Source organism: Australozyma saopauloensis, chromosome 2, assembly GCF_035610405.1.
Source record: "Australozyma saopauloensis chromosome 2, complete sequence".
In the NCBI taxonomy this organism is placed as follows: Eukaryota; Fungi; Ascomycota; class Pichiomycetes; order Serinales; family Metschnikowiaceae; genus Australozyma; species Australozyma saopauloensis.
In genome coordinates, this window is record NC_086132.1 from 127,425 (window position 1) to 140,244 (window position 12,820).

At 41.3% G+C, this 12,820-nt stretch overlaps 4 protein-coding genes and 1 non-coding gene across 5 annotated transcripts; 3 read left to right on the plus strand and 2 right to left on the minus strand.

The window, feature by feature from the left end:
- Positions 1–610: 610 nt before the first annotated feature.
- PUMCH_001306 (uncharacterized protein) lies at positions 611–1,858 on the plus strand (the record flags this gene model as incomplete). Its single annotated transcript, XM_063020365.1, has 1 exon — positions 611–1,858. The coding sequence occupies one exon, from the start codon at positions 611–613 to the stop codon at positions 1,856–1,858; it is 1,248 nt and encodes a 415-aa protein (XP_062876435.1).
- Positions 1,859–2,167: 309 nt separating this feature from the next.
- On the plus strand, positions 2,168–2,899 carry PUMCH_001307 (uncharacterized protein; the record flags this gene model as incomplete). The annotated part of the gene is made up of 1 exon (XM_063020366.1): positions 2,168–2,899. One exon carries the CDS (start codon positions 2,168–2,170, stop codon positions 2,897–2,899), a length of 732 nt encoding a protein of 243 aa, XP_062876436.1.
- Positions 2,900–3,016: 117 nt separating this feature from the next.
- On the minus strand, positions 3,017–3,088 carry PUMCH_001308. Its single transcript has one exon. It is a non-coding gene; the product is annotated as a tRNA-Trp (tRNA).
- A 1,128-nt stretch (positions 3,089–4,216) lies between these two features.
- On the plus strand, positions 4,217–6,658 carry PUMCH_001309 (uncharacterized protein; the record flags this gene model as incomplete). Its single annotated transcript, XM_063020367.1, has 1 exon — positions 4,217–6,658. One exon carries the CDS (start codon positions 4,217–4,219, stop codon positions 6,656–6,658), a length of 2,442 nt encoding a protein of 813 aa, XP_062876437.1.
- Positions 6,659–11,335: 4,677 nt separating this feature from the next.
- On the minus strand, positions 11,336–12,442 carry PUMCH_001310 (uncharacterized protein; the record flags this gene model as incomplete). Its single annotated transcript, XM_063020368.1, has 1 exon — positions 11,336–12,442. One exon carries the CDS (start codon positions 12,440–12,442, stop codon positions 11,336–11,338), a length of 1,107 nt encoding a protein of 368 aa, XP_062876438.1.
- Between the last annotated feature and the right edge of the window lie 378 nt (positions 12,443–12,820).

The window sequence follows — 12,820 nt, forward strand, 5'->3', positions numbered from 1 at the left end:
GTAAAGATCTCATGCTCACTCTTTGAAAATTGACGGGTGAGATCTATTGATGATCATTTGAGCTGTTTTATGTTCTCAAATCGAGAATAGTTTTACCTTGGCATATCGTTGAAGTGCTACGATAGTGACAATCACTCACAGTGATGCTTTAGGGAAATTTGTATGTATACCATTTCATTTGATTTGAAACACGATGAATGTCCGCAAATACCCATTATTTGTTGTGGTTTGCTTCACTATTTGCTTTCGAAGAATTGCATTTTCGTCAGGTTCCCTGCTCTTTTAAGACCCTATACTTTGAAGTAAGCAATACCGGTCAACATTTTAATACAGATTTTCCCAATTCAGAATCAGAAAATAGCAGACATTGCTTGAAATTGGCGAAATTTTCATGTTGTGTCAGAATCATCGTATGACCATAAAATGAATCGAATTTGCAGCCACATCCAAATCGGTGCAATTGACTTTTCGAAAAATCGCAGTTGCTTAAAATTCCGGAATGAGATTATTTGTCCTTTTAGTTTCTTAGTTAGATTCCCGAATTATCAAGATTACTACCTTATATCTACTTTACCCCACGACAAGTCTCTCAGGCTAATCCAACACCAACATGGCTATTCCTGCCATATCATTCGGCCAGCTTCTATTACTAGCAACCCTCCTAAGAATTGGGTTTTTTTTCTTCGGGCTTTACCAAGATGAATACATGCCTGTTAGATATACTGACATTGACTATTTAGTGTTTAGTGATGCAGCCAAGTATGTTTATCAGGGGTTGTCTCCATACAAAAGAGAAACTTACAGATACACGCCGCTCTTGGCGTGGTCTCTCTTGCCTAATGCCTGGGGTGGCTTTTATGTACATTTTGGAAAGATTCTATTCATGGTGTGTGACCTTTTAACAGGAATACTTATTTACAAAACGTTACCTAAGCTGATTGAGCATCAAAAACGGATCTTTTTGCTGGCAATTTGGCTATTGAATCCTATGGTAATTACTATCAGTACTCGCGGCTCCTCTGAGAGCGTTCTCACTTGCTTCATTATGTTGACTGTCTATTATTTCATGCGCCAGAATTTCACTCTTTCTGCTTTATGGCTAGGATTGTCCATCCATCTTAAAATCTACCCGATTATTTACATTCCTGCTTTCTTGTTTTGTCTTTCTGCTCGTGGGTCCCCCTTTACATTCGTGAAGAACGTACCGGTCCTCAATTGGATCAATTTGACCAATTTGTGGTTTTTGTTAGTCACCCTTGTTTCTCTTGGTGGTTGCAATTATGCTATGTACCAATTCTATGGGTACGAGTTCTTGGAACATTCTTACTTTTATCATTTGACTCGTATTGACCACAGACACAACTTCTCCTTGTACAATGTAATGCTCTACTATGCATCAGCCTGGCCGCATTTATCGAGCGATCTGTTGTCTCTGTTGGATTTGCTTTTCAATGGTATCGCTCAAAACATTGAAAAATTTGCTTTTGGGCCTCAACTTTTTATCAGCGCCGTCATCATTCCTTTGACGTTAGCCCAAAGTAACCTCCTTGCATGTCTTTTCATTCAAACATTTGCATTCGTGACCTTTAATAAGGTCATTACCTCGCAATACTTCATATGGTTTCTAATTTTCCTTCCTCATTACCTTGGTACATCCACTTTGACTTCGAAGGAACACATCGCTCGTTCTTGCATGATGCTATTGATGTGGATTATGTCACAGGCTTGCTGGCTATTGTATGCTTACAAGCTAGAGTTTTTGGGTGAATCAACCTTCACAGACGGCTTATTGAAGTCATCAATACTCTTCTTCCTCACCAATTGTTATCTGCTCAAGCAGTTCATTGAGTATGCGTAGGCGCGCCAATTTCACTTCCTTAAAATTTAGATCAAATATATTAGTTTGAGATCACTGGTTTTTTACTGTACTTAGTTCCTTCATTTCGAATACGAATCTGCTATGGAAGCAGAGATACAGTACAAAAAGGGTGTTTTGAAAAAAAACAGTGCTCTTTACTCTTAAAACGATTGGGAATTTTCAGTTTAGTCATTGATGAGTTTGTGTAATTCTCTCCATTGAACTGTTCCTGGTCACGTGACCAACCATGGTAATGAGATGATCTGGAGAACCATCTCTCCAACATCAACCAAAAACTAAACTTCCGACATGTCTCGTCTTGAGCTATATTCACCAGAGGGCCTACGCGTTGACGGCAGAAGATGGAATGAACTACGTCGTTTTGACTGCAAAATTAACACACACCCCGCCTTTGACGGCTCTTCGTACGTCGAACAAGGCAACTCTAAGGTCATATGCATGGTCAGGGGTCCAATGGAGCCACCCATGCGCTCGCAAGTCAATCAGACGCAGGCGGTGATTGAGATGAATTTAAACATAGCAAGTTTCTCGACGTTGCAGCGCCGAAAGAGAAGCAAAAACGATAAACGAATGATCGAGATGAAGACTACGTTAGAAAGAACATTTGAGCAGAGTGTTATGTCGCATTTGTATCCTAGAACTTTGATTGAGGTAAACGTCCAGGTTCTTGCTCAAGATGGTGCTGTTTTGGCAACCATGACCAATGCTATTACTTTGGCGCTTATAGATGCCGGTGTGGCCATGTACGACTATGTGTCTGCTGTCAGCGTAGGCATTCATGACCAGACACCACTTCTCGATCTCAATGTGTTGGAAGAAAATGACATGAGTTGTCTTACTATCGGTGTTGTCGGAAAGAGTGAAAAGTTGGCGATGTTGTTATTGGAGGATAAAATGCCATTGGACAAATTGGAGAATGCACTCGCGGTGGCAATAGCTGGTGGCCATAGAATACGAGATTTGATGGATGACGAGGTGAGAAGCCATGGTAACCAGAGAGTATCTAAACTCACGTCGTGATACGATTAATGCATAACTAGAGTGAATCTGTGTAGAGAATTATGTATTTTAGCTATTAGAAGTGCTCAGCAAAAGAAACTAAAAAAAAATGTCTATAAAAAAGAGAATCAAAAAAGATGACACGGACAGGAATCGAACCTGCAACCCTTTGATTTGGAATCAAAAGCTCTGCCATTGAGCCACCGCATCAGGTACAGGTATTTAAAAATAGCTGATTTACTCATCAGACGCGTTCAATATGTTGACGGCTTTCTATTCAATGGGCTTGCTTCTTTAGGAGACAGACGAAATGATTCATTTGTCTTTCTTAGATTCAATTTGTAGCCTACTTCTAAGAATTTGACTCCCAGGTTGTCTTTCGTGATAATTGAAGGTGAAACATAGTTGTTTATACCGTCACTTGTCTAGAGTTGTTGCAGTCTCATTGAATATCAGATGGTAAATTCAAAGAAAAGAAAATTGCAATGGTAAAAAAATGGTTGAATTGTTGATCCAAGGTGGTGATTCGCGATTTTTATTTGATGAACAGAATAGCTGAAAAATGAACATTAAAACTGAACTACAAAAATGAAATAATAAGAAAAAACCTACATATCAGTTATGCAACAAAGCACTGTGAACATATAGACACCCCAGCAAAAGAAAACTTCTAAACTTGAATCTGTTAGAGATAGGTCAGTCTGTGTCCCGGATGTTTGTTCGATGATTCGGTGTTCCGAGATGAAGTGAAAATACTCAAAATGCTTCCCAATAATGTAATTCTTTTCCCACAATAGAAAAGCATAATCGTGGTCGTATTTACTAAGTATCGACTTAAGTGACAACAAACATTCGTCATTTCAATATCATATTGGGCTTCTGTTAAATGCTTCAGGATGCACATAACCATCTATTCAAACTGCACAAATGCGAAACGGCTTATCTAACCAGAACGACAAATTCTCATCGTCTGAGCTAAGTTTCACTTATTACGCATCAATTATGTCATCAAACCAATGAACCACATATATTGATACTCGATTACACTTTTTAATCCTGATTCATCACTTCTTGTAGTTGCTTTTATCAGCTTGCTCCTCATGCATCTTCATTTGCACCCAATGAAAAGCCTGCAGACAACTCACTGTACTTTACACAATATAGCCTCATCATTAGCAGCTTAGCTATTTCGAATTGAATTGCCACCTTATAGATCCATCGTATTCGCTCTACCTAGAAACGCTTCATTGTGTCCCACTTTAATTTCAAAAATATCATCGTCACTTCTTACTATTCTCCACTCCCCTATAACCCGTGTTTTTTATCGTTCCAAGCACTATGACTCAGGACCAAATCTCAAACGACGATAGCGATGATTTGGGAGGTGGATTCATCAAAAATGATCCGGACAAAAGAACAAGGCGGAGAACGCGTAGATCCGCAACTCCCAAACAGTATGCGGAAGATTCAGAGGCGGAAGAGCTTCCCAAGACACGTAAACGAACTACGCGTGTCAAGAGAGAACTAATCAATGTAGATTCAGAGAGTGATGATGATTTCAAACCTGATCCCGATGCAAACGGCGTAGAGGAAGAAGAAGACAATATCAAGGTTGAGGTTGACGACGATGATATCGCGTTGATCAGTGTAGTCAAGCCAGAAGAAGGTGACAGTGCTGCGAGGGCAATCGCACTACTGGAACTGGATGACCAATTTTTGGATGCAGATCCTCCAAGTAAAAAGAGAAAGACGACGAAGGGAAAGCCCAGAGCGAAAAAGGCAGCCAAGCCTAAGGTGGCCAAAGTACCATACTTCACAAGAGTCACAGAGAAGTTGTACAACCAGCACCCTGAGCTCAAAGATGTCTTTCCCTACCTTCTGAGATTAGAAACACTCAAAGTTGAAAGAGCCACGCAACCTGAGAACATGAACGTGAAGCTTCTTCCTTTTCAACTCGAGGGTCTCGATTGGCTTCTCAAGCAAGAGGATGGAGAGTTCGGAGGCGGAGTGCTAGCGGATGAGATGGGTATGGGTAAAACTATTCAAACAATTGCGCTTTTTATGTCAGATCGGAGTAAGCGTCCTAACTTGGTCGTTGGACCAACAGTCGCGCTTATGCAATGGAAGCATGAGATCGAGACTCATACTAAGGATGGTATGCTCAAGGTTCTCCTATTTCATGGTGCCAATAGAGCTTCTACAGCCAAAGAGCTCGAAGAGTACGATGTCATCCTTACGTCATATTCGGTGCTCGAGAGTGTGTTCAGAAAGGAAAGGTATGGTTTCAAAAGAGTGAATGGATTGGTGAAACAAAAATCTCCTTTGCATGCGGTCAATTTCTACAGAGTTGTTCTTGACGAAGCTCATAATATCAAGGACAGAACTAGTGGTACGGCTAAAGCAGCCAATGAATTGAAATGTCAAAAGCGCTGGTGTCTTTCAGGAACGCCACTTCAAAACAGAATCGGTGAGATTTACTCGCTCATCAGATTCTTGAAGCTAGATCCTTTCTACAAATATTACTGTACTCAATGTGAGTGCTCCTCAAGCGAGTGGATGTTCTCAGACTGGAGACATTGCGACCAATGTGGTCATTCACCCATGATGCATACCAATTTTTTTAATCACTTCATGTTGAAGAATATTCAGAAACATGGCATGACAGGAGACGGTTTGATTTCATTCCAAAATCTCAGACTCCTATTAAAGCATGTTATGCTTAGAAGAACAAAAATTGAACGTGCAGACGACTTGGGTCTTCCTCCCAGAATTGTCGAGATTAGAAAAGATTGTTTCAATGCGGAAGAAAAAGACCTATACCTGTCATTGTACAGTGACTCAAAGAGAAAATTCAATGACTACGTGGCAGAGGGTGTTGTTTTAAACAACTATGCCAACATTTTCACCTTAATCACTCGTATGAGACAGTTGGCAGATCACCCTGACTTGGTGTTGAAACGCATAGGAGCAAATTCTGTCGCACAAGAAGTTGAAGGTGTCATCATGTGTCAACTTTGTGACGATGAAGCTGAGGAGCCTATTGAGTCCAAATGTCGGCACAGATTCTGTAGAATGTGTATTCTGGAATATGTCGAGAGTTTTTCGGGTCTAGATAAGAACCTACAATGTCCCGTGTGCCACATTGGATTGTCAATTGATTTGCAACAACCTGCACTAGAAGTTGACGAAGAGTTGTTCTCTAAAGCTTCCATTGTTAACAGAATTAAACTAGGAACTCATGGAGGTCAATGGCGTTCATCTACGAAAATCGAGGCTTTGGTAGAGGAATTGTACAAATTACGATCCGACCGCCACACAATCAAATCTATCGTGTTTTCTCAATTCACGTCCATGCTTGACCTTATCGAATGGAGGCTAAAAGTTGCCGGATTTGAGACTGTGAAGCTTCAGGGTTCAATGCTGCCCCTTCAAAGAGACAACACAATCAAACACTTTATGGAAAACCCACAGGTTGAAATATTCCTTGTGTCATTAAAAGCCGGTGGTGTCGCGCTTAATTTGTGCGAGGCCTCGCAGGTCTTCTTGATGGATCCATGGTGGAACCCAAGTGTCGAATGGCAGTCGATGGACCGTGTCCATAGAATTGGTCAAAAGAGACCCATTCGTATTACCAGGTTCTGTATTTCGGACAGTATAGAGCTGAAAATCATTGAGCTCCAAGAAAAAAAAGCAAACATGATCCATGCAACTATCAACCACGACGATGCTGCGGTCAACCGGTTGACTCCAGACGATCTCCAGTTTTTATTCATGAACTAATGCAGAGGGTTATATATGAGTTCATCCTGGTCTGCCTACGATACGACGAATTACATTTCATGAGTCTTTGCGTGGTATTCTAGGCTAATAGGTTTATCAATGGGGAAAGCCGTATGGCTTACTTCCCGGTTTTGTCGGTACGTTGAGGTGGTCTTGACTCGTTCCAGTTTTCTACTGACCAACCAACGTACCACACAATCTCCCCTCCATTTACCATGGCAGTACCTTTACCAGATAGAAGCTAATTTGAAGCTAGTCACCCCATCCGTCCCATTTCTTCTTCCCATTTCTTCTTAGCGCTGTCCCTACGCCTCTGAGCCGGTTCTGATCCAGTTGTGACAATGGATTAGCTCCTCCAGCACGTCCAATCCAGTCCAGCCCAATCCATGCCCTCGGCCGATGCTCGTTCCGTCCATCCACACTCCACTTCTTTCCACCTGCGGGCATAATCGAGGTGCCACTGACTTCAGGATGAAATGGGGGACGATGTTACACGCCGGAGCGTGTTTCAGATTTCGCTGTTAGAATATTCGTCCACATGCGCTCTATCGACAAAGGAAATACGACGAGAGCTCAAGAATCAGTAAAGACGAATGAAGAAAGTATACAATGATGAATATTTTGATCTTTGGTCGTTTCGAAAGGGGCGGAAGTGACTGAGGTAGCGGACCTACAAGGAATCACACTGTCAAATCTACAGACACCATGCTGTCAACGAGAAGCCCTTTGACACGAGCGTGTTGGCTTAGAGGAACTATCCCATACCTTTTCCAAATGATTTACTTTTCGAGACCCAATGAAAAACTTTTCGAGACCCATTTTTTATGTTTGATATCAGGTACTCTCAAAATAAATGTATGCAACTCTCGTTTTGACCAGGGCCGGCAGACGATAGTAGGAATTGTTACCCTAGTTTAAAGAAGCATGTGATTTCAAAGTGATAGTGCGGCCAGTCTAACTGGGATTTCTCCGCGAGATTGACTATCTCATGTACCTTCTCTCTGGAAAGTAGTATTGCGGCCAGTCTAGCTGAGCTTTCTCCATAATACTGACTATCTCATGTAGCCTGTCTCTTCTCAGTGGATAGAGATTATTCAGATGAAAATAGACTTGGCCCGTTGAGAACGAGAGACAAAGCAACACAAGTAGTAATCCGAACAATCCCAGTGTCAAATAGATAGGATAATAAATACTATTATCAAGACACCAGTAGTTGAATACCAATGTGGAGAAGAAAATCAAGGGACAATTGAGGAAGAAAAGTCTGTCCTGGAAGATTCTGTTTCGAAACATTCTCAATACTGGGAACCCGTACTTATTCTTAATGGCGTACGTATACCACACGCCCTGGAATTCGTTTGCATAAAGTGTCTTTAACAGCTCGAGATATCTTTCATTTGTATTTTTGAGAAGCTCCAAAAATTCTTCGTAGTATTCCCTAAGACGCTCAGAGCCCAGGCAATCCCAATCACCTATTGATGTATGATAAAGATGATTAAGTCTCAGCTTGAAGGATTCTACTTCCAAAACCCATGCAGTGGGTGGACATCGAGACGCTTGCTCTGTGCCATCCCGCATCAATTGTATCGAAAGAACTTTTCTTCTTTCCCATCTCTGATACTCATTTATCAAACAAAGAACCTTCAATAAAAGTTTCTTCGTACCTATTGCAAATGACCACCATAGCTCCTTGGGAATGTGTGGTTCGGCCCGAAGTCGGTCCTCCAAGTCCGAATCCAATATTTTTATCGCGTCCTGCCACCAAGTATACAACGGGTTTAACGGCTTTTGATATTCCGTGCTATTTTTAGTGGCAACGGGATCTGTATCAGTTCGCACCTGTTCTGACCATGTGAGCAGAGGCCACAGTCCTAATTGAGAATCCAAATGGTAATATTTCCGACATTGCTCGTCTCCGTCTGACTCAGATGAAAAGCACAGCCAATCATCTTCATCTTGCCAACGGTCAATTCGCCTCCTGTAGTTTACGCTCATTGAGGAAAATGTGCTTTGAAGAAAAAGAGGTGAATGATGCCTATTTAATGCATCTCTGTAATGTATGGTCAATGCTTTATGCGTTATGATAGAGTATTATGCTCTGACATATCACTCTGGAAGAAACATAATGATTCAAACGTAATGCTTGCTGCTTTTTCGTCGCATTTGATAAAAGTTCTCGTTTATTCACTAATCTGTACCTCAAGTCTAATTCCTGCTAGAACTGAATTGAGTGAGTTATCAAATAAATGTGCTTGAGAGTTTAATCTCATTTCTGAACCAGTAAAGGAATGTCAAACCATCTACAATCTTCGATGACAGAGAATGCAATTGCTGGTTGCGCCCATGGATCCCATTTTTCACGTCTAAATCTTTTGAACCAACGATACATGGAGCCCCATGTAGGATCTGAACCAAACAGAATAGTTGGCCACTCTGCTCGGGCAACTTTCATTGCCTGAGCAGCCACTTTGTATTGTTTCCATCTTGAAGGGTGAAGAGAGCATAGGTAGCAGAGAAGTTGTCCTGAAGACCATGACAAGAGAAACAATAGACAAAAGAATCCCGTAAAGCCGAAAATAATATACGATCCAATGGACAACCCATCATTGACACATAAGAGGATGTATACTGGAAACCATAGAGAGAAGATGAACGCTAAGAGGTTCATAAAAAAGCCACTGAAGACGCTTTTTCTCATTTTTCTCAAATATTTCAAGGGAAACTTGTTCCTGGTCAGAAATACATGCCAAACTCCCATGAGACGATATTCAAAGTATTCTCTACGCTTCTCGAACTGATCGTGAAGTAAGTAAGACAAGTCTTCAAGAGTTTTATGGCAGGTTTCATCCAAGTTGGTTATTTGAAGCCTTTCCCATTCGGAATTTGCTTTGCCGAGTATCGCTCCGACCTCTTGCCTTAAAGAATCAAATCTAGATTCTGTATCTTTTGATTTTTGTGACACCTTGACATAAATATTCCATGAAGAGCTTAAAACATGGTTCAAAATATCGATTTCCCATTTTTCATGCCTGACAATCGCTTTAAAGAGCATCTTCACCAAGTCTTTCACAAACGAATCGTACGTATGCGTCATTTGGCGGGTAAGGTTTGATTTCAGGTAACAACTAGCCACTGAGACACCAACTAAGTTGCGGATTTCTGATCGGAGCTCGTAGTAGAAGAGTAAATCGGAGATCTCATTCCCGAGCTTGTGTTCAGTCAAACCTACAAGCTCCAGACGTTGACCGTTCTCTTCCGTAGAAGCTGCGGAGCGTTGTTGCTCAAGATCGGGTGCGCTCTCTGTTTTGCAAAGCAAATTGGATACTCTCATTTAACCTTTTTAATTTTTCGGTAGTGTCGGGTGTGAAGTAGTATCGTTCACAAAGAAATCGAGATGTTATTGAAACATTTGCTCAGTTCTTTGCAAGGCTTATTATGCCAATGTTTTCTCATCATTTATCACCAATCTTTGTCTGTTCACGATCGACTCTGCCGCATATGATTCTGCAATGAACTAGAGCATTGCAAAGAAGATAGTAGTCCAAAAGGTCCTTCTTGAATGCTGTATGCGTCTGAGACAAAGCTGATATCGAGGCGCATTCAACATTTAAAACCGTTCCGGCTTGTTTCACTCTTAAGAGTTGCATTTGGACGTGCAATGGTTTTACTCAGACAGATTTAGGGTTCTCTCACTTGAGCACAAATCGGTTGAATTGCGTATGCTTGCAGATATTGGCTACCTTTCTGTACTCAACTGTCTTTTCTTCGATATCTGATGGTTTCACTGACTGAAGACTACGCAAAGCCGTGCGCCCAGTCTTCGAAGACTAGCCTCGCATCTATTCGCCTCATTATATATTGTTTAATGTAGAAGAACGACATCTCGTACAATTTCAAGCCTCACGCGACCATTATTCTAATGTCATCGCATCCTAAGACTGAGTATCTCTCATCTTCTAATCTTCACAGAAAACACGCCAAAACTGCCCGTTTTACGCTCAATACTGTCTCAAAGTCGTCCTTCCAGGTCTTTTGGTCTTCCCATATTCCGTACCGATACCGGAGGGAGACGTCCGTCGAAGACACTCTGTGGCCGAGCTAGGATTCTTTACTGGATCACTACTGAATGAAAGGCAGAAAACCTCATAGAATCTAAACACAGTCAAATATTTCAAGAGCGATTCTATGTCTCAAGGTTATATAAAAAACATTGTAGGTATGAACATTTCAAGTCTCTCGAAAATTTATGATGATTTAGTTTGGGTTGGCTTTCACCATCAAAAACAAATCTATTAATGCTGCATTATGCATTCCCACACTGGTGTTTATAGTTGTGATTGAAGTAGTGAAGCTAGAAGATCACGCCGATAGGGTGCTATCCTGGTGGCGGTCCTGGAATCCGGTTGATTTACCGACCAGCTTAACGGTTGGGGATGTCAATAGTGAGTTGTAAGACACTCTAATTGAAACATTCAAGGATTTGATGAAGAAGCTATTTCCGCAACTAAACCTGAGAGTGAGGAGTGGATTCTAGTGACATAAAAAATGATTGAGAATCTGAAACAACCAATGACAATCAAATGCTACAGATTTCTTTCCTCGGCCGTTACTGGAATTGATACAATCGATTAGGTGGTACGTATGACTATACAAACACGCGGAAGACAATGCCCTGCTTCAACGGCAACGGGGTTTGCTTGTTTTAACCGATGGCCAGCTATCCTCCGCACAAAGTGAGTCAGCCCGAAGGTTCACACTCTTGGAAGGCTCCCTTTGTGCATCTGGGTCAATCTTAAAGGATGGTAGGCGACACCCTTGGTAGAATTTCCAGAAACGCCATGTAGGATAGGCTCCAAAAATATTCAGGGGCCAGTTCTCCTTAGCCGCATCAATTATTTTCAAGTTTGTCTCCCGTTGACAATCCATTAGCGGTTTATTCATTGTCCGCACAAAATAGAGGATTCGACCAGTCGAGCACGCCATTAAGAGAAAGAGGCCAAGCAAAGCAAGGAAAATAAAGAATGCTATCATGCAGATATAAAAATGACTCTGAATGAATTCATAACTCTTCTCGATGTTCCAGGAGCCAAGACCGCCGACAACAGAGCCTACCAATCCCAAGAGAAGGCAATTTTTCCACCGCCTGACTCCAGGAAACCCGTATTCATATCTGATTTGAAAGACTAACCATACACCTTGGTACGTGGTCTCATAACAGATTTTGAGCTTATGTAGGTTCTTGTAAATCGATTTAGCCACTTTTCCGATGTATTCGCGGAAAGACTTATCTAATTCCAAGGGAGCTTGGCTATCCCACTCACGTATGTGCATTTGTTCATAAGCATGTATGTAGCTCTCCAATAACATCACATCCAGTATCCAATATTTCGGTTGCACTGAGTTTTCTTTCGAATATCCATCTCTAAATTGAAGCATCTTTTTAACATTATTTGTCTCAAGAAATTCATGATTCGAGACAGTTTCGAGAATTTGAGTCAGGGCCCTGAGCATGAGACCAGTCAATAGATCCAGATTCTCCTTGGAAAACTTCTTACCCCAAACTACTTTATCCGCTTCTATGCGGTAAACTGAGCGGACACCCCTTTCCAAGTCTTCGTAGATTGTATTTTTAGAAAATCCGAGAATGAAACTCAATGGCGGAAGCTTTCTGGAGGCTTCAGGAATCACGTAGGTTTGCTGAAGCCCGCCGACGTCCAGGGAAGTCGCATTGCGATTTAATCCCAACCCACCGAATAATTGAGGTATCAAAGTCATGACTGTCATCTTTTTTTTACCGATTCTTCAAAATTGTCAGGAAGGTGAAGGGGTATCGTAGAAACACAGCACTGCACCGCCTTTGAGTACAAGCAGCGCCACGATGCAAAATGGAAGAAAAAATTTGCAAGAAATATTTTGAGTTTGTATGTGAAAATTGAAGGGTTCTTGTCCTCGATTTGCATGAAAAATTGCATTGCCTGACCTTCGTCACAGACTTGCCTCGGTGCACAACACAATGAACCACAAAATTGACAATTATTTTGGCAAAATCAATCACGTAAATGAATTTTGTATAATTGTAATATTGCATGTAGTTAACCTTGAATATCACTTCCATAAAACTCATAGAGTAGTATTGTAAAGAGATATTCGGGTGTTAGGTAA